General features: G+C 32.6%; 1 protein-coding gene across 22 annotated transcripts in view; it reads right to left on the bottom strand.

Annotated features, from left to right (window-relative positions):
* Positions 1-3,543: 3,543 nt before the first annotated feature.
* The window catches only part of Ca-alpha1D (Ca[2+]-channel protein alpha[[1]] subunit D), an 836,510-nt gene continuing 812,612 nt past the window's right edge, over positions 3,544-27,441 (bottom strand). For 21 of the 22 annotated variants that reach the window (XM_081762798.1, XM_081762799.1, XM_081762801.1 and 18 more), the window contains 4 exons: positions 23,877-23,993; positions 21,760-22,058; positions 7,868-7,998; positions 3,544-6,132 (listed from right to left, as the gene is read on the bottom strand). In XM_081762798.1, coding sequence (XP_081618924.1) covers positions 5,887-6,132; positions 7,868-7,998; positions 21,760-22,058; positions 23,877-23,993 — 793 coding nt within the window. In that variant the 3' untranslated portion in view covers positions 3,544-5,886. Of the gene's footprint in view, positions 6,133-7,867; positions 7,999-21,759; positions 22,059-22,247; positions 22,283-23,876; positions 23,994-27,441 lie in introns of all 22 variants that reach the window. The other variant, XM_081762817.1, reaches the window with a different exon arrangement.

The following is a 27,441-nucleotide window of genomic DNA, read 5'->3' on the forward strand; positions in this document are numbered from 1 at the left end:
CTTTTATAGTAAGTTGTCAAGCAAAAACCAGATTTCAAAATTATTGATCATCTCATGCAGTAGTATCGTCTCTTGATCAACTTAGTAGTTATGCAAACTGCTACCCCTTGGCCTTGCTTTCGTTGCAGGTATTTGCTAGTTCAATCCCTGCTGGTACAAAAACTCTGGTAGTTGATCTGATTTCACTTTAGTAAGTCCCATTCTTTGAGCCACTGTATTGCACAAGGATGAAAAAAACACCCTCATACAGTTGATAAACGAAACACTGTCTCTTGATCTTCAAGGATAATTTTAATCGTTAAGAAATATAATTAAAATGTATAGTAATATATTTAGCTGGTATAATTTAATTCAAAAATGACTGAAAAATTATAATAATTTAATTTAATTACTTAATAATAATAATAATAATAATAATAATAATAATAATAATAATAATAATAATAATAATAATAATAATAATAATAATAATAGTTTCATAATCATAAAATAATTAATTGAAGTCAATTAAGCACATCCAATGTAGAAAAAGTATTAGATGGTCAACGCATATTTTTATGACTATCAATATTGCGAAATCTGTACAAATTTATTTTTATTTTTTATTTATTTTTATATTTCATTTATTTGTTTATTTTTAATTTTTAGTGAACCTTTCAATATCTTTATATACAGAGTGTCCCACACAGAGATTTACACTGAATGTTATCAACAGACAAAGTATTAAAGTTAACCTGATCAAATTTCTATTATTTGGAGCTCTCATTACTAGTGTATGTAGCCATTTATTTGTTTTTGTTTTCTTTCCCATTCGTTTGTTTTGTTTCTATTTTAATTTCGCTTCAGTTGTCAGTAGCGACAAGTAATTGATAAAATGTCTGGGAACCCTTCCTTTAAGTAACGAAAGTGGATTTTAAAGTGTTTCTGGAAGTGCAAGAACAAGAAAGAGGAGTAGAGACAATGGCGGGCAGAATTTGATACTGCGCTATCGTCACGTGTAACAGTTACGAAATTACGCGACAAGTTTGACAGGGAAGGAATTGTGTATGATCTGAAGAAGGGACGGTGTGGTAGGAAGAAATCAGTAGCGGACGAAAGAGTGGTGGAAGCAGTGTTACAAACTTTCACAAGATCCCTTCAGAAATCATACGGCAAGTTTCACGTGAATCATGTGTAACCAAATCAAGTGTTCACCGTATTTTAAAGCAAGCAAAGGGAAAACCCTACATTCCCAGGTTGCTTCACGCAATCAATGAGGACGATCCGGATAAGCCCCTCCAATATTGTGAATGAAATTCCTGTAATGAACAGTTGACTGATTTCATTGTTTGGTCTAATGAGGAGATCTTTAAATTGAATGGAACCATCAATCACCATCAATTGACCTATGTGCATTGGGCAAAAGATAATACCCGTGTTATAGAAGAACAAGTTCTTAATCTTCCTGAATTATCAGTGCGGTGTGGTGTGTCTGTCAGAAGATTTGTCGGGCCATTCTTTTTTAAAAGAACAGTGACAGATATAGAGTACTTTAACATATTGCAAGAAAAAAATGTGCCAGCTGTTCATCAATCGTGCCAGATTAATATTGCTTTCGCAACAAAACGATGCACTGCCACATTGCCATCGAGGCGTGAAGGAATTCCAAGGTAAAACATTTGTTGAGAGATGGATAGGACGACAAGGAAGTGTCGAGTGTCCACCCAGATCTCCCGATCTAACGCCGTTAGATTTCTTTCTGTGGGAAACTCTGAAGAACACTGTCTATGCCACAAAAGCACGTACGCTACATGAAGTGAGAGAGGCAATTGAGACTGCCTCTGAATCCATTCTAATGGAACCATATCAAATGTTTGTCGGTCGGTTCACAGTGTTGCTGACAATGTATTACTGCTATTGGAGAATATTTTGAACATATTTCACATTAGAACATCATCAGTAATGTTTTAAACATTATTGCGACTTTAAAAAATCATATTTTGTTTATTTTGGTTCGAGTTATTAAAGTTCAAACAGCGTAAATCTCTTTGTGGAACATTCTGTATGCACGTTATATTTATAATTAAAATTGTATGTATTTCTTATATATTTAGGGCTGGCCATAAAAAAAGGTTTAAGTTTGATCAATATCTTTTGTATGTATGCTATAAATAATTTCACCACAACGAAATACGTAGCATGTTCACTCAGCGTCAAATAAAAAGAAACTGTATACTAAGTCAATCGTCTAGTTGCTTAACTGTAATGTATGTTTTCTCATGAATACATGTAGAGATTATTGTTTTGATATGAATACATAAGCAGAAGAAAGACCGACAAAGTCTCAGCAAGCAAACAATACCTCGGGCCAGGGCACAGACTGCATTTGATCTGCATCTGATAGGATTGGAAAGATGCAGCTCACTACAAAATGCTTGGAAACAGCAAAACGAGCAATGCAAAGTTTTATAATTACCAAATGCATTTGATTAACGAGATAATTCAGCTGAAAAGGCTTGACTGATGGCACCAATATGACAAAGTCCGCCCTCATGTCTATAGTTCATACATTTTTCAGAAAAAAGAAAAATATTTTCGGTTTTAATAATACGGGAACTTTTCCATCACAATTACATGGTATAATAAAAAAGATATCCTGTCCTTAGCTTTTTCTTTGTCATCTTGAAGGCACATGAAATAATAATAATAATAATAATAATAATAATAATAATAATAATAATAATAATAATAATAATAATAATAATAATAATAATAATAATAATAATAATGTCATACTAGATCGGTGTCATATCGAGTAAGTCGTACTTAGTTAAACAATTGATATTTATTCGATAGTTTTATCTGCATAATTATTACAATGATAAAATTATTTTGAGAAAAAAAAATGAGGCAGATGTACAATATACGAAATCGGAATAAGGGTTATCAAGTTCTTCGACCACGCCCATCAACTGCACTCTTTGTTTAAAGCCTTTAGCTCTTACAATTGGTTTTGATGTGACAAAAAATAACATTCTTTTAGTATTAGATTGTGTGTGTGTGTGTGTGTGTTACAATGTGTAAAATTCCTAAAGTCAATATTCTCAAAGATTCAAAATAAAGTACTTAAAAGTAATCCAAATTATCTCTTTCAAAATTAAGGGTTTTGCTAAGGTAAGCCATTGTCATATAAATTTATTCCGTATGTCTTTATCCTTTTTTATATATAGTTTCTGTAACTTACAAGGAATGGAAAATATTGTATCTCTGAAAAGAAAATGTGTTTAGTACCGGAACGATTTGCAAGCGAAATTGAACTTCCTTGTACGTTAGAAATGTCCATATAATTTGAAAACTGAGGGTTCTACTTCAAATGAATCTCCATTATTATGTATTTACAAAATAATATTAATAATAATAATAATAATAATAATAATAATAATAATAATAATAATAATAATAATAATAATAATAATAATAAAGTTATTGCTTATGGAATAATGGGCAAAATAGAATAGAGATCGAATTGAATCATTTGAGTAACGAAATAAAATGGACAAACTGTAAAGCTCAAATTTTATTGGGAACAATCTTTACAGTCCTGTACAAATCCATGACAAAAATCATTTGTATAAACAACTCTGTACATTTTTATACAAATCAAGACATTCAGGATATATATATATATATATATACATGTATACATACATATATATATATATATACATATACATATACATATACATATATATATATATACATATATATATACATATATATATACATATATATATAAATATATATCCCTATCACATAGGACATACTCCCCAATCAGTTTTTTTTCATGTTTAGGGTGTATTTTTATTATTTCTTCTATGAAAATACTGTTATCAACTGTTTTTTTTTTTTTACGATTGTCATCTGGAGAGACATTTTAATAAAAGAATAATGGTCGATGTTCCATCTTCAATGTAAATACCAGAGTTCTTTTGATTATATTTGCAGAGAATCAAGGCAAAAATTAATTTCTTATTTAGTATTGATGGTTTCTATAACAATCCCGAAGCCCATGAAAATAATGCTGAATGTGGTGTATAGTGTGAGGTTCTTTTTTAGTTGATTATGAGTTTTTTTTTCAGAAAATATTATTTGTTCTCTCCAGAATAACAAAAAAATTTTTAAAAAATGAGAGCCCAAATATATATATTGAACATTATTGATTGTTAACAATTTTAATGGAAAATGCTGATGCAAAATACTAATATGTACGTATGTATGCATGTCTAAATATATATATATATATATATATATATATATATATATATATATATATTAATTAATTAGTTAGATAGATAGATCGATAGGTATTTCTATATACAATTATTTTTCCCTTCGGGTTCCAAATTAATTTATTTCAGTCTAGAAGTTACAAAAGTAGTAAAGGGGATTTTATGGGACTATGAAAATATGAGAGCAACTTTTCCCACCATCATATATACCATATAAAAACATATCTAGTTTTTTACGAATAGGTGATGATCAGTATACAAGATATTCTGAACACAAATTTTTTTCTAGATTCTGTTACATTCTTTATAGAATTACTATAATACATAGGGAAGAGTTTTTATTCCTCTAACCCTATTAGTATCTAATGCAATATTATTTAGACATCTTGTTATCAAACTGGAAATAACAATGAAAAGACAGAATAAAGATTCTGTCAAAAATTGTTGCAATGATAGCTTGTAATAAATTAGCAAATTTTATAAGTAGATTATAAATAATTTATATATTATATATTGGTTCTCAACAAGAGTAAGGAACAAGTCACGTAAGTACAAGGGCAGCACCATTTTGAATGAGAACACAATATTGTTAAGTTTTCTTTCTATAGAATCAATCATAAGACCTGAAAGCATTGCGGAAATTAATCCAAAACTTTCAAGGCAATAATTTCTCCGAAATGTATGCTATTTCATACATTTTTTTTTTCCTACCTGGACCTGCCAGTCATGCCAGATTTCTAAGAGTTCAACATCACAATGATGAAAATATATGATTATATTTACATTATATGCGTAAATGAAGCACTTCAATTACCACTTTAATGTCATACTAAAAAGGAAGTATTTTTACCGGTGTTTACTAACATAAAACATTACATCAAGAAAATTACTTATTTTAATGCGACCCTCATATTTAGAGCACATATACACACACTCTTGTCGCAGTCTGGAGACTATAAAACAAGGAATTGCAGAAGATTCATGTCCTGATATTATTTATATTGTATAGAAACAAAACAATCCATCACCTCATTGTGGGAAGGAAGGAGAAATAAATTTCGATTGTTATCAATATAACTGACACAGGGAAAAACAAACACATCAGAAGTTTGAAAAATCTTCCTTGAACCAGAAGGAAGAATGCTGTGTTGTCATCCTACACAGCTGTTAGGCACTTGGTTAACCCAAACCTTTTATAAATGAAGACGGCTTCATAAACACAGCTTCAGTTTCAAAGGGTAGCTCTGCTTCATAACCAAACACCACCACAAAAACTATATCACTTTGATTCAACTATCCGTGATACAAATAATAAACGTCTTGACCCATCCTCCTGAAAGTAAACATGCATCAAAACTATAACCTCCATTCTTGAAAATCCAGCTGCCACATCTGTGGAATTCACCACGCACAACATTCTCATTGTCGAAAATAACAATACTTGAGGCAGGTGTGTCCAACGGACACAATATGAACCTGCCATTTCCGGCACTCCCATGGAACACCTAATTTGTGGACACCTTGCCTTTTCGCTCCAATGTGGAGTCACAGGCGAATGGTGCACATCATATGTTAAAGAATGGGGTATCCAAATTACCCCAGACGAATGCGGTTCCTGCTATAAGTGAGGATCTGGATCAACCCCATACTCCAGATCCCTGTTCCTTTGTCGGGGTGATTCATCCCGCACACCAGAGGGACCGTGGAAAGACAGTGGTCGTCCTTGACGTTCCTGTAGTAAAAGGCGATGAGCAGCCCTATCCATTTCCTCTTGAGTCATATCTAGCGCTTCTTGCATTTCACGGGAAGTATATCGTACAAAATCAGGATCACAGTATTTTCCCAAGCCTTGTTCAACAAGTACCTAGTAAAGTGAAAACATCCCGTTAATGTATAATTCGAATTAACATAATAAAGAAATCTTAACAAAAATTACATTGTAACACATGTAGAAGTAGTCTAGCTTTGGAAAACAATAAGGAAGATACGCATATATAATTAAAGAGGGAGATGCATAAAAAGAGATAGCCAGTGACTGTAAAATACCTGCTACAACTACTCCAATGAGCCATTTAATTTTTAAGGAAATAAAAAGTTATTTACGGTGTATATAATCATGAACAATATAAAATTTTTGCTGTAACTTACGAATTTTTGTAAAGCGAAATTAAGATGCTTGATATGTTTTATAACAAGGCTGAACTCACGGAATTATTGCACATTTTGAATTTCCAGTTACCGTACACAATAACACTTTAGAAATTTCCAAAATAAATTTCACATTAAAAATTTAAAAACAAAAGTTGCGCAAAACTACAAAACTTATAAAATTAATGAAGGGTGATCCTCCCTCTAGACTTTGATAGTAAAATAAGTTAAATTTTGAAAACCTGCGTTACATGTTCAACATCCACAGCCAGATTGTCAAGCAGATTTTGTGATATCGATGTCAAAGAGAGGTCTTTCTCACAGAAAGTGTAATACAAAGATTTTGCCAAATAAGCTGACTGAAGATGCCAGCAGAGCACCATTATCTCGTTTTCTCTCTGTTCTCGATTCTAGAGGCTTTTAAGTGTACTCGAATATCCATAGAGAACTAATAACAAAAAGTGACGTTTAGTTAGAGTCACTGTTTTATTCTTCGCCTTTGTTTATTTATTTTATTTATTTCTGAGATTATTTATTTATGTTATTTTTCACTTTAAAATTTATTAATAGCGATAGCAAACATGTTGGACGGTGAAATTTTGGGTGGAACGCTTATATCCACTCTTGGCATTGTTCAAGAGAAATATCTATTTGATACATAACTAATTAGCTCTATCACCTATGAAACGCGAAGATTCAAGGCCGCATTCACGAAAAAGTTCTCCATTAACTTCTGTCCTTAGCCAACTTGATACAATTCCTATTTTCTATTCGGGGCCGCAGTGGCTCAGTGGTGGAGCACTCATCTCTGATACATGAGGCTTCTGGTTCGATCCCAGCTCGCACCAAGCGAGCTTTGTGGCGAATAAACATCGTGTGCGTGGATTTTCTCCGGTTTCTCCCGTTTTTTCCCCACTTTCTTCATTCCACCATTTAATTCATTTCTCATCAACACCGTCTCCTTTAGCCTAGCCAGCATATACGTGGGACGTAAACCTCAAAGAGTTTATTTAATTTCATTTTTTTCTATTTTGTATTCCTATTTCTCTACTAATATATTAGGATCATTTTGTGTTTAAAATATTACCCTAAACTCAAGTAAGAGTCATCAATTTTGTAAACAGTCTGTGAAATAAAGATATACAAAATATAATTGCAGGTTTATGATAGTAGGAGAATCAGCAACTTATTTTGTAACAAGTAATATAATAAATTTGTCCAATGTACGTCTTGAAGAAGAACATTGCAAACTGCTGCGGATTCTTCACGTGAGATAAACTGCAGAAATAAGATATTACTAAACTCTTTTGAAACTAATTTTGGATCAATATATCTTCTGTATATTATGAATAAACCTTCCTCTTAATGTAAAACGTGTCTAATTAATTAAACCCTTGTATAAACGAAATAAAAAAAAAAACATACTAATTATTGTAGTTTTAGGGACTTACTCTGCCCACGAGACTTTCTGCAGAGCCAACAACTTCTGGGAAGTTTGGTCGATGATCTGCTGGACTTCCTGGCAACGAGTGTGATAGCCTTTCTGTACCTAAGCTTCCATTGGACTCACCTGGTCGTGCAACTGAAATCAACAAGACACAATGAGGAAAACTGAAGAAAAAAATACGTATCCAATATGATAATTTATAACATTGTCCATTTAATTTAATAATCTACAACACACAAGCGTAGGTTGAATATTAAACAAATATTAAAGTATCTACGATAGAAATAAACTAATATTTATTTATTTTTTAATTTGAAGCGAAATTATATTTCTTGCAATATACATTCCTGATAGATATTTAATATTTGAAATGAAAGTAAATAAATATATAAATAAAAATCCCATTTATTTATTAAAATTTTATGCACGCTAATGTAAAAAGGATTTAAAAAATATATAGTGCAATATTCAACAGAAAAATACTAGTTTTTGTCAGGAATATATAACGTACAGGAATTGATTTAATACATTATCTTTACTTGTTTTAAATTATATAAGGAGAAATATAAAAATGTTGAGTATAAATAACAAAATTTTAAATAACAATATTCAGTGTAACACCAACGATTTAACTTTAGCTTAATATTTACAAGTATCTATAGTTTATTCAGTAGATTAAGGAACCAAGAATAACGATGTCTTTAACTACCATTTCTTCGATAAAACTCAAATGTAATAAATTCTAAATACTTAAACTACTATATTAGTCTATAACAATACTAAACTAGAGTTACGATTAATTCTTCCATAAATTTTAAAATTTTAAACTTAATTGATAGTTTTATTTAAAAAAATTAGAAATATAATGAGTGTCCCACTCAAAGGTAACCCCGGTAAAAAAAACGTCATTGTGTAAATATTTGATCAGTTGCGATAAAATTTTGAGAGAACGTAATGTATTCCATGAGAAAGGTGAGGTGGTAACACCATACACCGTAGCCGTTGAGGAAGGGTGGCAGCAGACAAATTCCGCGAGTCATTGTTGTTGGCGCGCTCATGTTTCCAGTAAAGTGCGATAAGTTACTGAGGAGCTTGCTTGTTTTCACATCTAGTAAAACTATATCGCTATTCTGTTGAGGAGTGCGTCTTTATATTGAGTTAGGGGTTCTATTAAGACACATCAGAGAATGTATCACGAGAGAACATTAGTCGTGAAATCCAAGCAATAGCACCCGAGATTCTGGTAACCACATTCAGAAACTTGAAACATCGTGTTTAAATGTGTTTAGAAGCTTGGGAGGATATATCCAGCACCCATTGTGATTTCATTTTATTTCTCACACATACAGATGTGTTATGGACAGATTTTGTTTCATTTCCTCTTCACCTACTTTTTTTACACAGCAACATTTGAAATTACTTTCGAGTGAGACACACTAAATTTAACACTGATAACAATTATTTTATTTTAATGTTATTTTTATCCTTTTTCCAGTCATTTTATACTTCTCTCAATATCTAAGCCTAACTTATTTTCTACGTTTTGAATTCAGGAAATATTAGTTTTGTGCATGAATTCAATAACCCACAATATTGAAAACATTTTCCACTTGTTTGAATTCTGTGTTTTTCTTCTAAGAGGTTTGACTTCATGTGGTTAGTTCTACCAAACCTCCACTTTAAATTAGCACATGTAAATAAATGTCCGTAAATGTATTGCTCCGTTGTTACCCTAATAACTAACAATTATCTCGAAATAAAATGCATAAGAAATATTGAGCTCATGCACGAAGTCACAGAAATGATCAGAGATAAGCACAAATCTACAGCAAAAGTTACAATACAAAGCTAATTCTTCACATTCAAAGAAACCAAATATAGCACAGTTACTATAATTACGTGAATGAATAATTCTAAGAACAAAACATATATTTTACAACAAAATTGCCTTAGTTCCTTTCTATTCGTTTTACTTTGAAGTTCAAATAACAAAACTAAATCCAAAAAGTAAGTAGAAAAATACAATACCATCTTCAATTTATTTGCTTCTAATTATGAATAAACTAATAGTGACAAGAAGTAACACTGTGTAACTAGAGGTATATAATATACATATACTTATAATGTGTACTGAACAAAAATAAAATAAAATTCAGAAAATAAAACTACCATTATTTTACTTCAATGGTGATTTTGGTACCAATTAGCAAGTTATATTAATATGAGTACAATTTTGAGTCAAACCTTCTTGTAGTTTTGTCACTATTATTTTTCTCATTGTAGAGTTATTCCTCTCAAATATTGTTCACCTTCATTTTTTTTTTTTAAATCTATTTTAAAATATTATGATTTAGTCTTATGTGCTCTATGTGTCTTATGGGCTCTGGATTGGTTAAACAGTTCCAAAATAATGGACAAAAGAGCATAGAGGACGTATGCATTTTTGTTTGGTACTTTATGATTTATCGGGTAGGAATAATATTGCTTTTATTGTAGCTTCATACGTCTCTTATAATAAGCATTCTTTATCCTTTTTATTTAAGAAATTACAAAAAAAAAAAAAAAAAAAAAAAAAGATAATAAATAATAAAAAATAAAACTCCTTTTATCAAAACTTTCTACACCTCACTCCAGCATAAAAATTGGAACACTTTTACCAGCTGAATACTAAAAGTATTAAGCAGTGTAGTCCTAATTAATTATGCTTCATACGACTTGGGCCAACTAGCAGTTGTTGTTTTAAACTAGAGTTTCATTATGTACACAATCTTGAAGACAAAAATTACTTGATCTAGAAGCACACAAAAATGTAATGAATAAATATGTTTTGGTAAAGTGGTGGATATATTAGAGTTTGGTTTAAACTATGATCAGTAATACAAGAAATAGAGATTAATTTCGATAACGTTAAGATTCACTTCAAAAATTGTTTGTCTTAGCCAACGGGTATATTACAAAGATTTTTTCGTTTTTATTTTATTTTATTTTTTTATTTTTATTTTTTTTATTTTTTTATTTTTTAGAATTGTATGAGTTCAACGCTTCTTTTAGTAATCTTCACTTTTCACAAGATTAACTTACGGTATCCTAATAACATAAAAATAAATGAATGAAAAGTACTTCACTTTGAATAGAATATAGCTCATCACAAAGAAATAAAATCAATTTGGTAGATATCTTCCGGAAGAAACATTTCTGCATAATTACACTGACAATTTTGATATGAATAGTCTCAGAGGTGCGATTATTGAAAATGTCCGTTTCATACACTACTGGCCATTAAAATTCCAACAAGGAAAAGAATTTAAGATCGACCCAAGATTGCAGAATGTTTAGAGTATGAGAGAACCGTGACAGGTCCACTGCACATCACTTGCACCGACCATCTCTTCTGGTAAAAATACCGACGAAAGGACATAAATGTAAGAGTTGCAATCATGAAGTCGACCCCGATGGTTGAAATATCCATAGGTCGAATATGGGGAACATACAAGCATGTTTCTGCGTTTGATCGCGGGAGCAACGCCAAGTGAACTTTGTGGTGGACAAACACCGCGTGCGTGGGTTTTCTCGGGGTTCTCGCGTTTCCTCCCACTTTCTTCATTCCACTATTTCATTCATTACTCATCATCACCGTCTCCTTTAGCCTAACCGGCATAACCGTGGGACGTAAAACTCAAAGATTTCATTTCATTTTTTTCGCTGGAGCAATGTGTCGTATCGAGATTGTAGATTGGTGCCTGCGTTTGACGAAATGTAGCCACAGTGATGTGAATATAAAATCAGTGGTTCAAGGAAATTAGAATACACAGATGACAAAAAATTTCAACTGATCCGTCATACCACCGATCACGGGATAGACATTCTGTTCAAATGACTATTAGGGATTGTTTTTCACACTCACTCACGTCAGGCTTAGTGACCGCATGTATGGTTCGACGTTGTTTGATGCCATTTGTCTGCACACCATAGTGGTTGGGAAGGTGTTGAGAACGCCTGGTATAGCTGACCGAATGGCACTATATCCCTTTCTCCGCGCTTCTGTTTGCAACACCTTGATGCTGGCATTCATGTCTGGTGGTACTGTGACCATAAACTGGGCAAGGTATATATTGTGCGTTGTCGCATCGGTCCTTCATAGGAAATTAATGTATGTGGTGTCATTGCACTTCGTACCCTCTTAGAAAATTGATTATCTACTGTTACATATTACTGCAACGTTTATCAGTTCCCGTTAACTTGATAATGTGATGTATTGCTACTCTTATGGTCTTACTTCTGAAGCCCTAAATGGAACTATTTTAAATAAAAAATGCAATGTACCATGTGGCACGTAACGTTTGTCACCACATTCCACTACTTTCTTGGTCCGTGTTTACTTAAACTCTCACCTATTGAACACATTTAGCTCATGATTACACAATGACTCAAGCACCAGAGAACTTGCGGCTATAGAGAATTAATTTTGGCAACTTGTCGAAGCCGTATGACTATGATACCCTAGAAGGTATTTTCCTAAGCCTCCCTCATGTCGCAACGTTTATTGACGTCCGTTGTGGTTCTACGCGATACCGACCTTTGTATGTTCTGCTAGGCTCTTGATGTACCGTTACAAGTCCCAGACTGGTAAATGTAATCATTGGATCTTTCTAACATAAGGTATAAGTCTACCATATTTGGCATTACTATCTCTTCTCTTTCCAAGCGTTGCAGTTGTAATGACCAGCAGTGTATTTACAAATCATTTTTTACTAGTTAACAGTAAAGCTATTAACAATTCTATTTCGCAGTACTTGTAGAAATTGGTTCTAGTATTTGATAATGTTATTCACTGTAACTAATAAAGAGGAGAGTTTAGCAGAATACTATTCGAAACTATAGACGCCGAACATGTGTAATAGTGGAAGAACATAGAAAGAGTTCATTGTGTTACTTACACGTTAAAAGTACAGAAAAGAACAGCTGAATGAATTTCACTTACCATTAAACACTTGCAGCAGAAGACGCTGACGTTGAAATACAGTCTTAGGAGAATAAATTTAAGCATTGATTACGGAACAATATAGATATTTCTCACAAGCAAAGTTAGGTGTTTTAATGTACAGACGTGTGCTAAAGATTATGTGAAGCATTGCAAGTAAACGAAAATTAAAAGCTGAAGCATATGAAAACCACTAACTAAGACTGTACACAAACAAAACGCGAGACAAACTTTCTAGAAAAGACTTCTAAACTGAAGTATTTGAAGTACACATGAACTTAAAAATGAATGCTCTGTAGTAGATAATTTGTGAAGTTTAGTGAAAGCTATACGAGTTGCATGCAAGTTTCAGATTTCTTTTAGATAAACATATTCAAGTCGTTTAGATTTAGCTCAAGCATACACACAACATAAAATAGTATCTCTATTAATCTGCAATACATAGTTTACCGTAAGCTCTAAATTTACAGAAGTTGTCTTAAAAGAAACTTAATATGAAACATGAGTCTTTAAAACTTGAAGGAAACAATATAATATTAAATTCTTTAATTAAAAATTGCAGTGGACCTTATTTCTTTGAAATTGTGAATATTGTGTGTGCTGCATAAAGTATAATAAGTGTTACATTCATGATCATCGGTATGTTGTTATTGTTTCTAGATTTGACCCAGTGCTCGGTGTTATAATTTATAGTTTTGGCTCAGTGCATTGGCGTTGTATAAGGGATACGTTCTCTACATATAAAGCAGAATGGTGAGTTCTGACAGACAACACAGCTTTCTATTATTAAAGAAAGTAAGACGTAGCATTTTCTGATGAAGCAGGATTTCAAGTGTATGCCACGTTCCACAGTGGGGTTTGAAGTGAAAGTATATCTTTTTGTGGTGAAATCTAGAACACGTGTAAAACAGCAACAGAAAGAAACGTTAGAAATTGAAGATGGGGTTTCAATAAACAGTCTTTCGTAGATATAAAAACATTCTGCACTATTAAAGTTGCACAAGGAAGAAAGAACATTTCGATGATAATAACGGTGTTGTCAAGAGTCTTCTGGGTGGTAGGCCGATGATGGTCGAAGTTGTCCGGGAAGATCTGAGAAAAAATTAGACGTGTTTTCCTCCTTATCCAAGGAAACTAAACAGGAAAAACAATTAAACTTCGAAGTTAGAGTTTCAACGTAACTTGGAATTTAATACTGAAGTAATATGCTATTTGATGTGCTAAGTATATTGATCAAAGTATGCAGTTTGTAAATTATATTCATTCATCAAAATCTGTAACTTGACCTTCCATTAAAGATTATTTTCTTAAATCTAGTTAGGATTATTTCATAAGTTGATTTATTTCAGTATTTAGCTTATAATTGTTTCAATAAATTTACACAAATTTCTATTCTGTGAACCAATTTCGTCAAAATTTACTTTTCATTTAAGAATTACAATTGAAATAGGCATGATATAAGCAAGCATTAATGTGTCTTTAATAATAGATTTGTTGATTTATATACACTGTTGTGAAACATATATCTATTCATCAAATTTTGAAATATATTGATATCAAAATTACTGCAAATTTTAAATGATCTATTTTCATTCTAAATAGTGTTAGACTTCAGTCGAAAGCAAATTGCTCCCAAAATATACTACTTTTATAGCAATATCACATGGTCAGTATTGTATATAAGAACTCGCATCTCTTGTAGTTTCATAGTAGGTTTTTGGTGTCTTAATAATTATTAAAATATTTAATCTGAACTTTGGTAGCGAATTAAATGATTGTACAGTTCTTGTAGAACTGCAACATTTCATGTTATTAAAAAAAAAAAAAAAAAAAAAAAAACTTGCTACAACTGTACTTGTATTGGAATAGGTCTTTTGATTTCGCCATATGTTTATCCTCTTTCTTATATATTTTTATTTTCATTGATTATGTGCCTACTTTCAGGATAGTTTACAACATGAAGTAAAGTTCACTTTGTATTATAATTATGAAGCTGGAAAACATTGAGTGAAAAAGTGTCACGACACGACTAATTAGTTACATCTATCATGATACACAGTAAGTCAATTCATTCCTTGTTATTGGCATTTGGGATAAATTTTGTGAATGACATAATGAAAAATAAACTAATCTTATTTTCGTCTCTAAATTAAATATGTATTAGTTTTTCTTTTCCCAAAATTATTATAATACTTCTGAAAAAATAATAGTTGAGTAAACTCTATAACATGATGGGTTAAATTTCTCATGTGTTCTGTCAATTTAATTATAAACCAACACAGTTCATACATATAATCAGGATGAAACCTATAGATTACCAGCGAAAGCTCCCAAGTTAATAAGATAATGAAGCTGTATGTGTTTCTTGATATTTTTACCAAGATAATGCGCAAAATCTCTACCACGTATGAAAGCAAGAGAGTTAAAGCTCTAAGAAAACGATAGGATGGCAATAAGTTAAAATATATATATATATATATATAACAAATGGAAAAATAAAGGTCTGAGAGAAAAGAAAATGATCGACAGAATTTCTTTCACTTTCAAACATTATGACGCTATAATCGAGAGATAATAGTAGTAGCAAATGCAATAGCGCTTAAATGGCAGTTTTGGATTATTTTGTAGACAAAAGCATTTTGAAGAGTGAAAATAGCAGAGAAATCCAGTTGTAGTTGTATTGTAGAAGAGGTATTAAAAAGTGGTTACAGAAAATGTGCTATAGATGCAAGTAAATGTACGAATAGTAGTACATCTAGGCAGTATCTACAATATTATTCGTTTCTGGATTATATTTATTAAAAAGAATGTTCTGACTGTAGTTACGTTGGTTTACACTTACTGACTTTTGATGTTTCAAAATCAAGTCAAAGTTAAGTTTCAAGACAAGTTGATACACATATTACAAGCTTCGCGTTTGTGAATGGATTCTAATAACCACGATCTCGAATAGCAATTTTGATTAGTGTGGATACACAAAAAGGATCAGAGTTTGGATATCTGTTATGTTATGGCGGATTGTATGATCACGTGGAAGTGTTGGATATTAAGAGGAGTCTAATATATTTCTCTTTTGAAGTTAATTGAAAAAAAAATACTCGTATTTATCTTAAGTATTTAATTTGTCTTTACAACAGGATAATATTTTTCATTTTAATATGATTCTTTATCTGTACATTACATTTTGAACCATAACTTACTAACGATCAATATTACTAACATGCTATTTTAACAAATCTATATTTGTTGCCTAGATAATCATCCTTTCCTCTCTCAGAAGTGCAATCTCATTCTACAAGTTTATTTAGGTGAAACCATAAACAAAGCATGTAATTTTAGCCCTATCCGTTTCTTGAGACAAACTTATTGACATAATGGTCAGTGAAACAATCTCAACCGGGTAAAAAAGAAAGAAAAAAGTCACGAATTTCTTTCTATCAGAAATATATAAACCTCGTTTTCAAAATTTGCAAACACGAAGCTCACTGCTCTTCAATTATAGTTTCATACTTCACGTAAAAAACTTCTAGAACTAAAATTAAAGTATAACATCATTAATCGAAAATTTAGCCGAAACTACCCATTCCCTTTATTTACGTCCGGAAGTAAATGACAATTTATTTATTTATTTATTTATTTATATACTACAAAAGTAACCGCCAAAAAAGTTGCCTGCTAGCATATTCTCAACTCTGTTCCAAACACTTCTTTCCCAATCGCCGATCATTTCCCTCTCCTTGAAAAAGCATTTATGAAATTTTGTGATCGTATCTATTTTGGCCAAATTTTATTATTGTTTTGTCTCCTCATTGTACTGTAAAAAAAGAATGTTTTTGAATTTGTTTGTTTTTCCGAGATGATCTCTAAAATTGCTCAAACGATATAAATGATTTTTTCACGGCTGGAGATTTCCAGTCGAGTGGTTATAGACTACCTACTGCCGCGCTTTAACTTACATGGAATTGACCAACAGCATTCTGGTAGGGAAAAAAGTCAAAATACCTATTAAATAATTTATTTGTTTCTGAGGTTTTCATTCAACCCTTGTGTCTTTCAGGCTAAAGATGGCCTAGGGAACGAATGATGATAATGCAACGAATGGTGAAAGAACAATAACTACGTAACACCCATATCGTGAGTGGGATTCAAGACCGCGACAGACATATCTTGTGATTGCCATCCTACTATCTTAGGTCGCCCAGCAATGCCAACCATATTGCATAGGAACTTTAACTAGCATTACATTGTTGCTTTTAAACCGTTGAATATGATGGTATAAAATTTGGTATATGAGAGTACAGTAAACGAACATTATATCAACTTATACTAATTTTAGAAATCGGAAAACTCGAAAACAAAGAAAAATGAATATGGCACAAAAAGGTAAGACAGATTTGTTTTCTAATCGTTTGGCATAAAGGCACGATTTATCTATGTGTACAGAATAGGAATGTTTCATTCGCTCTCACAAATTTGGAAACTTCGTTTAAAAGGAAAATTTAACGGTTATTACATGTTTCTTTCAAAGTGTTGGACCCCAAGAATAGAATTTTGTACATGATATTCTTTGTTTCAGAGAATCTGTTATTCACTTGGACAAGTTTAATACAAAAGTCACAGATAAAGAGGGTAAAACATTATCCCAAGTAAACCATAGAGATATTTGCTTATGTAATAATATTGTAGATTTGTTTTTCTATTATATTTACACTATTGTACTTTCTGTTGTATTTATTGAGCTACTAGTTAAAATATCCGTTCTTCGCACAAGCAGAATAAGTGTATGGAAAATATCTGAATGCCCTTTCCCCTTAGGATACGCATTTCAACGAAGCTGTATTGATAACCCATAAAATACCCTAGTTTCAGAGTAGATTTTGAAACACCCTATCCCCATAGAATACGAACTTTAATCGAAGTGACATGATAAAAACTCACCTTGAGGTGCATACTATGTTCCAAAAGTTATTTCAAACGGGTCAGCCATTTTTCCGATCCCGAAAACTATGAATTCGACCAATTCTCGATCATTTTAGATATTAATTTTTTCATCTCTTCCCACCTACCATGTTAATGAGGGCTGAACGTGGACTTTAAATAGCATCGGGGGTCAGTATATATATATATATATATATATATATATATATATATATATATATCTTAGTGACTCCGAAAACTATGGATTCGACACCAGTACAAGTTGTTTTCGATTATCCGACCCTATCCTAGAGGTGCTAGGGGTGTCTAACCCACAGTGAAGTCTGAACTTGGACTTAACGGCGTCATGAATGTCAGTGTTCATATCAATGACTGAAAACTATGGAATCAACATTAATATCGGTAGTTTTGAATTATTTTTACATATCACACTTTTCTACCCCATCTACTAGAACAGCTACGGGTGTCTTACTCCACAATGTTTTTTTTTCTTTTTTTTTCCTAGATTGTACATCATATATGTACAAGTTTGGTTGAAATAACTCCATTCGTTCCACAGTTATGGTGAAATATCCATACACACACACACACACATACATACAAACATACATACATACACCTTTTATCATAGGTGTACAAGCAGATAAATGTTCTATCAGAAAATAAAGAACTGGGTAAAATAAGCAACAAAGAGCAACGCCTTTGGCATTGTCTCTGTGAGTTACTGGTAGGCGCAACGCCTTCAACATTGTCTCTGTCACAAAATAAGGAAGTGCCTAGAATGAATAACGACAAGCAACCTCTTGGCGTTGCTCCTGTCACAATACAAAGAATCGAGTAGAATAAATAATGAGAGGCAATGCCTTCAGCGTTGCCCCTGTAAATTTCCGAGTAAGCTGACATGCCCGTTTCTGCTTAACTTGGGCATAATTGTAATCGGGCTTGAAACGTAACAGCTTAGCGACCCTGAAAACGCAGAAATCGACGATGAACCCTGATGTATTAAACAGTAATCTTGGTCATCTTAGACATTTTATTTTTCACCCTTTCTCACCACTCATACCTATAGGGGCTGAATTTGGACTTTAACAGTAACGGGTGTGTCACTATTAATCTCAGCGACACGGAAACTAGGGATACTAACACTGACACGGAAACTATACTAATATCCGTCGTTTTTGAATAATTCTACATATTCTCACTTCTAGGAGTAATAATGGGGGCTGAACATGAAATTAAACGGCATCGAAAGTGTCACTATTCATCTCAGCCAACCCCCCCCCCCTCAAAAAAAACTGTGCATTAAATACTAATATCGGTCATTTTCGATCATTTTCATATGTCATTCTTTCCTACTCTCCCTGGTTACGCTAGAATGATCTTACCCCCCACTGGGGGTTGAACTTGCACTTCAAGTGTGTCAGAACTGTCACTAATCAACTTAGGGACCCAAAAACTATTGATTTGACACTAATATCGATTGTTTTCGATTTTTTTTAAATGTCGTAATGTCCCACCCAGGAGTGCTAATGAAGGCTGAATTTGATCTCAGCAATCCGGAAAGCTATGGATCCGACACCAATATTGACCTTTTTTGATCATTTTTATATGTCAATCCCTTCTACTCCTCCATAAGTGTGCTAGAGGCTCTTACATCCACTCGGAGCTGAACTTTAAATTAAAGGGTATCGAAACTTTCACCAGTCAACTAAAGGACTCCAAAATTGTGGATTTGATAGTAATATCGGTCCTTTTTGATCATTTTTGTATGTTCCCCCCTCTAGATCTTCCTAGGTATGCTGGAAAGGTCTTACCTTCAAGAGGGATTGAACTCGGACTTAAATGGCATTGGAAATGTTACCAATCTCTTAGAAACAAAAAAAAAAAAAAAAAAAAAAAACTTTGGATTCGGCGTTAATATTGTTGTTTCACATGTTAACCATCCCCAAGAGGTGCTAATGGAGGCTGAATTTGGACTTAAATGGCATTGAGTGTATTACTATTCATCTCATTGACCCGAAAAACTTTGACACTAATATGGTTGTTTCTGATCATTTATATATGTTACCCCTCCCATTTTTCCTACATGTGCTAGGGGTCTTATCCTTACTTCGGGGATTAATTTAATGTTTATTTAACAATTTCTGGTTAATGTAACTAAACTTCAACTAAACTAATATTACGTTCGGTTGTCCAGAAATTTTGTAAAGATATATATGTATGGTTCGAACAAATAGAGCGTTTTGTTAGCATATGAAAAGGGGGCATATGCTTACAAACAGTTATGAACAAAAGTACTATAAAGGAACTAGTTTTGAATCTAAACGGTTTGTAATTGGAATAGAAAAGAGTGAAAAAAAAAGGGATAATTGAGAAAAGGTCTGGTCATGTGTAACATTAATGTGACTGGCACATACCGAGCTTTTGTCTCTTGCATTAACATCTTTTCTTCACTCGGGTAACAAGAGGTTTACTCTCGAAAGCTAAATGTCAATATTTAATGTGTTTTTGTTTAGAACTATCATGTAAGAATGTTTGTTTCGATATTTATATATACATACACACTACTGTTTGGAAAAATTTCAACACCAAAAACGAATAACAGGAATGCGTTCACATTCGCATAATTTGCAACGCATGGTATAATTCACGAATGATTACAATATCAGCGGTATGGCGTATGCATGGTTCCACATCATTCTACGTTTGGTGATCGTAGTAGTAACGCGAGAGGATGGTTTACGCAGCACTCAGAAAACGGAGTGTTGATAAACGAATATGAAACCCATTGGTAAATATCGCTATGATTCGTAGATGTCAAAGAGATCAGTAGAAATAGACGATTTCGTTACAGCATCTTTGCATGATTGACCTACTAGAAGCTGCTTTTCGTATCTAGAAATCGGTGCGCGTACAGAGCATATCACTATGGCAGTGAGGTGTGTATAGAAGTACTGAAAATAAGAGAAACGTTCGCAGCGATGATCTTGCAGTGGACTGCACTATGTAAGCATGCCTGCCACAAGATGACAGATCCTATCGTCATGAGTGTAATCTGCTAGCGTGCATTATCAAAGGCCGAAAGGCAAGTATGATGGTGCGGAGTATCATTGCATACAACACGTTTGATAATTAAGAGCATTAAGAACTACCTCATCAGTGACCGCTGCATCTGGGAAGTTTGAAAGGCCGAGGTCATACCCTTCTTTCATAAAGAGTAATCCAGATGCCACATTTCCGCAGGACAATGCCCGTCCATATCAATCTCGGAATATGTAAATCTTCTTCGAGGACTAACGGGCATAATTGTTTTCCTGGCCTAAACTGTTGCCTGGCATATAGTCCATCAAACGTATGTGAGATATGGTTGGTCAGAACCTTGTTCATTACTATATTTCAGCAGACAATGTTGATGTCTTATTGATACATCGTGGAAAGCGATTCCTCAGAAATAAACACAGCCATGACGTGTGGAAGCTGTGATTGCAACACCTGGAAACCTCACACTATTCCGATAAATAAAGATTAGAAGTGTTGTATAATTCTGAAATTGTAATCCCCTTTGCAGATTTACATCACAAATCTGTATAATTTGAATTCATTGATACAAATCTTTTTGTTGTTGAAATTTTCGCAAACAGCAGTGTTTGTATGTATGAAAACGTAAATAGCTCTGAACTATTTCTTACTCTATAATTAATTAGTACACATGAATAACGGTAATTTACAATCTAATGTAATAATAAACTTGAAAATTAAATTGTTCTATATCTATAGTATATAAGAAATCACTAATAACCATTTCCTTTTTAACACCTGTTTAGCTTTATAACTTGCGTATTTCACGTTGAAGGTTCTACAATATATTAAATAATATTCCAATTTGTTGTGCAGCTGTCAATTGATGTTTGTGGAAATGGTAATTAGTGCATATTATTTCTACTACGCTACAACATCAATATAGGTAGGAGCCTAACCTCTCCCATGGAAGGAGGCTCTATGAGTAAGTGGGGATTGCCGAACTTGTAATTCTTGTAACTTCATTTCTTGGGCACCACCGTCAGGTAAGAAGCCCGCAACAGCCATTGCTTGTGCCTGAGCCAACTTCAGCCCACCTGCTATCCGGCTGAAGCTTTGGGGTGTCGAACCTGTTCCCTCCCCTCTTGTACCCCCCTGTCGACCAATACAGCCTAAACGGAATGAACCTCCTCCTCGAGGAACACGCCGGGGTGGAGGTGTTGGTGGGGTAAGTTCTGGGCTGTATCCATCCTGCAAACTGCAAATTGGGAGCATGTTAGTACGAACTACAGCTAATATATGTATATACTGTATATATATATGTATATATATTCTTTTCAAGCTTCATGCACGTAAGTGATTCAACCCTTTAGGTTAAAGGGTGCCTCGCGAAACACCCTCTCATGCCTACAGTAATCAAATCAAAGCTAGTTTTATTTGTTCTTACCATAGCCAGGATAGAGGAATTGTCCACCAGATCGGCTGAAAATGTTACAAAAACAATTTCAGAGCAAATTGTTATCATTGATAATGCAGTAAAACTTGAATATTATCTTTTCTAGCAAATTTAGATCTAAAACATCCACTACGAACTGCAGGTTTGAATTTTGAAATATGTTGTCACCATTTTGTATTATTGACCTGCCTTTCTGAGAGGTCGGATGATTGATTGTAGTCATTTTAAGATTACTTATAATTGATGTCATTTATTATACTAAAATACAGCTTTTATTACTTGACAAAATTTAGTTACTGTTAGCTATGTGATTGCCGATCGGGAGATATGGAACAGCTCCAGATTGTAAACTGTCATGAGTATTTCTAAGATATATCTCCAAAACTCACGCAACAAATTTCCTCACATTGTCTATCTTTATCATACAAGTGCCAAATTAAGTGACAAAATATATTTCGAGAATGAAAAAATAGTGAAACATTAAATGAAACCACGTTACAAACATGACCTAGAGTACAAAATCGTTTTAAAATTTGACGTAGACGAAGACAACAATAAAAGGGGTAGAAAATAACTGCTGAGAAACGGTCTGTTATGGGAGTAATTCCATCTCTCATTTTGAAGATTTTTTTCCAGATAAGGTTTTAAGTATGAAGTCAGAGCTTCAAATGATACTTCTATATTAAGTTTATTTCACTTACTTTTCTTTACAACACTAATGCATTTATTTTTCAAATAAGTGCAGGTATATACAGCACACACTGATAATTCTAGCTATAAATAAAACTTTACTCATCTTGAATCTACGCTGTAAAATCTAGAATACAAGTATAGTTTCCCTTCTCTGTCAATATAGTTTCCCAAATCTTTACTCCATCAAATTCATCTACTTAACATCAAATCTGTTTCATAAGTTTTAAATAATATTTCTTCAACATCATCTTCGATTTTACTGTTAGTTTTCTAAATCTAATTTAAAAAATGACAATTCTGATGTGTTTTTCTAACAAATCTACAGCAGTTAAGATGATACAAATAAAGGGAAGTTAGAACTCACTTATGTAGAGCTGCAAAGTAAGTTTAAAAAATACACGTACTTATACGATTTTTTGAAACATTTTTTAAATGGTCGAAGAAAATTACAGAAGCATATCCAAAATTATACATTTGAAGCCCTCATCCCTAGTCTAATGGTTAGAGTACGTGCTGGGCTCGTTTCCCGGTGAGAGACCATCAAACATATTACTCTGGTATAGATTACTTTAAACTACATGTCTTGTTCTACATATCTCTGTTGGCAAAGAACGTAAACACAAGTGAATCAATTAATCAAATTAAATCCAAAACCTGCAGATCGTATAGTACTCCTTAGTATTAATATTATTTACAACGTTTTTAAATTTCCTCTCGTCATTGCGAGTAACAATTGTCAATATTTTTTTATTATTATTATTAATATTAGTTTACTTATTTGAAGACAGTTATGTTACATGGTAAGATTAATTTAGATTTTTCATTATATTCATCGGACGCAGATATATGTATATGACATTAATTTCATATTTAAAACTTAAAACAAAACGTCACAGCATTTCCCTAATCACACTTGGGTTTACTTACTTTATTACATGGTACGGACCAAAAGGTTTTTCAGGATCACCATTTGAAACTCTAAGAGGCTGAAGTGGAATCGCTTCTTCATCCTTTGTAATCTCCACATCCTGCATGGAGATGGTGCTTTACAAAAGAAAAAAGTTCGACTTTATAAACATATCAACATAATCAAAATAATAAATGTCTTTAAAAACACCATATTGGAAACATAATGTGCAATCAAGCAGTAAGATTCGGTATTCTTAATGGCTTATACAACTTTTGTATAGAAACTCAGTGTTAGTAAAAAGGGGAATATGTAGGATAAAATAAAATATAAAAGGGAACTATATATTTTAAATCAACTATAATGTAGCTCCTCTAGATCAATGTACCTTATATATGGCTATATAAAAGGTAAAAAAGCGCACTACATTGCGAAATGGAATTTTAGGGATTTACTTTACAGAGGGTATATTCTGTACGAAATTGGAACTTACATTCGGTTCCCTTCCTGGAAAATAAAACATAACATAATTATGGAATTTTCATAATATTTTTAGTTTTGACGAATATGTATTGATTTTTATTCTGGTGTCCTGTAAAGATAAATAAACGGAAACCAGAGAACATGTTTTAGACAATCTTGAGTAATTGTTAAATCATCTGAAACATTTTTCTTCAATAATCTTTCACACTTATTTCTACATCATTTGTATTTTCCTTGTGAAATTAAGCGGAACTAGATTTTTCCATCTCTCTTTCAGATATTATAATATTATGATATACAAACACAGTTGCCAGACAAAATACTGCTCTCGAAGTTTCTTTCTGAAAAGGATACGTTAGAAATAAACAATGTTTTGCTTTACACTTGTTATCGTTTGGAGTTCCTCTGAAAAATTATTAATTGTCTAGAAATAATATTTCGAAAAATGTAATCGTATTATTTTTATAATTTTAAGCTTTTTATGTGATTAAATTTTAAAAGTAATATTCATCCAAACTGTAATTTCCAAATATAAGTTAACCATCATCTATTTTGCCTAAGAAATTATTTTACTGACTTTAAAGTGAGGTAAAAAATTGCAGCTTTAAAACACGACAGAGGGAGAAATTCGAACGTTTAAATAGTATACCGCCTTAGAATTTTAATACATATACAGGGTGTTTCAAAACAACACCTACAACGTTTGGAAGGTGATTCCTGACACCAAGATAAGAGAAAAAGTATAGATCAACCTGGGTGCACAAATGCTTCCTTTCGGAATTATAGGCTGCCAAAAACACGAAAAAAGAATATTAAAGCTCCATAGCTTCAAAACTATGGGACAAACAGTAGTAGGGTCAAGACTTCACTTAGGAATTAATACGTGCATTATCCAAATATCTATGTTTCAGAATCCTAAGATACTCACGCAAGAATTTCTGGATCAAAACATCCAATATATTTCAGGCAAAAATTTTCTTGTAGGCCTTATATCTCGAGAACTACATATAATGTAGCCAAAACAAAACTAACAATTTACTCAGTATGATGTGCTTATTACATTAAAAAAATAAGAAAATTCGATTTAGAGGCCTTACAAAAAATTTGTGATCCCTCATCCAAAAAATTCAATATACTTCATTCAGTCAAACATTTTCTTGTACGCCTTATATCTGAAGAACTACATATAGTGTAGCCAAACTAAAACTAACAATTTACTCAGTATGATGTGCTTATTCCGTAAAAAATATGAAAACTCGATTTAGGAACCATTCAAAAATTTTGTCGCCACTGATCCAAAAATATCAATATCAAACATTTTGTTGTACGCCTTATATCTGGAGAACTACACATAGTGTAGCCAAACTAAAACTAACAATTTACTCAGCATGATGTGCGTATTCGGTAAAAAAAATACGAAAACTCGATATAGAGAACTTTCAAAAATTGTATGGCTCCTGATCCACAAAATTCAATATATTTCATAAAATCAAACATTTTCTTGTGCGCCCTATATTTTGAGGACTACATAGAGTGTAGCCAAACCAAAACTAACAATTTACTCAGTATGAAGTGGTTATTCCGTAAAAAATATGAAAATTGGATTTACGGACCGTTCTAAAATTTTTGTGTCTTCCCCTGATCCGAAAAATTCAATATATTTCATAGTCAAACATTTTCTTCTGCGCCTTATATCTGCAGAACTATGTACATTGTAGCCAAACCAAAACTAACAATTTACTCAGCATGATGTGCTTATTCCGTAAAAAATATGAAAACTCGATTTAGGGTCCTTTCAAAAATTTTGTGGTCCCTGATCCAAAAAAAAAAAAAAAATGCAATAACGCAATATATTTATTCAGCCAAACATTTTTTGTACGCCTTATATCTGGAGAACTATATATAGTGTAGCCAAACCCAAACTATCACTTAACACAGTAAGATGTTCTTATTCTGTAAAAAAAATTAAAAAAAAAAAAATTAAAAAAATACGAGAACTCGATTTAGGGACCACTCAAAAATGTTGTGGTCCCTGATCCAAAAATATAAATATCAAACATTTTCTTGTACGCCTTTTATCTGGAGAACTACATACAGTGTAGCCAAACTAAAACTAACAATTTACTCAGCATGATGTGCGTATTCGGTAAAAAATACGAAAACTCGATATAGAGAACTTTCAAAAATTGTATGGCTCCTGATCCACAAAATTCAATATATTTCATAAAATCAAACATTTTCTTGTACGCCTTATATCTGGAGAATTACATATAGTGTAGCCAAGACAAAACTATCACTTAACTCAGTATGATGTGCTTATTCCGTAAAAATACGAAAACCCGATTTAGGAGCCGTTTCAGACTTTTGTGGCCCCTGATCCAAAAACTAATTATTGGCCAAGATCGCAACCTTTTGATGCATTTTTTTGGATCATTCCGAAAATTCTTGGGGAAGTTCGTAATCTTTTGATCTATTTTTTGGATTATTCCTAAAATTCTTGTTATAGAGTGAGTTTGGCTACGGACATATAATTTGAAATACTCACAACTACCTCTATAAAAATTGTTGCGGAAGTACCGCAGGATTCTGAAACATTCATATTTGGATAGGAGACATACTAGTTCCTAAGTGAAGTCTTGACCCGACTACGATAAGTCCCATAGTTTTGGAGTTATGGACCTTTAAAGTTCATTTTTCTCATGTTTACGGCAGCCTATAACGCCGAAAGGAAGCATTTGTGCATCCAGGTTGGTCTATACGTGTTGTGTTTTCTTGGTGTCTTGGTGTCTTGGTGTCAGGATTCATGTGTGTGTGTGAATGGTTAATAAATGCAGTTCATTGTTGTTTTTGGCCAATAAACAAGTAAAAGAAACTAAGGGATAGCAAAAAGTGTCTTGTGATTTATCGATTTAATATTTAGTGGCCGAAAATAGCATTGAAAAATATGAGAATAAATATCATGTTATAATATTTTTCTAGCTTATCTAATCTTCATTTTTAATTTTTCATTTATTTTTCGCTCTTTTTTTTAAAAAAAATACACTTTCTTCTTTTGTGCTCTATGAGCAGTAGAGCAGTATAATTAATAGTTGTTTCTCAGAT

Source organism: Thermobia domestica, chromosome 6, assembly GCF_964235325.1.
Source record: "Thermobia domestica chromosome 6, izTheDome1.hap1.1, whole genome shotgun sequence".
In the NCBI taxonomy this organism is placed as follows: Eukaryota; Metazoa; Arthropoda; class Insecta; order Zygentoma; family Lepismatidae; genus Thermobia; species Thermobia domestica.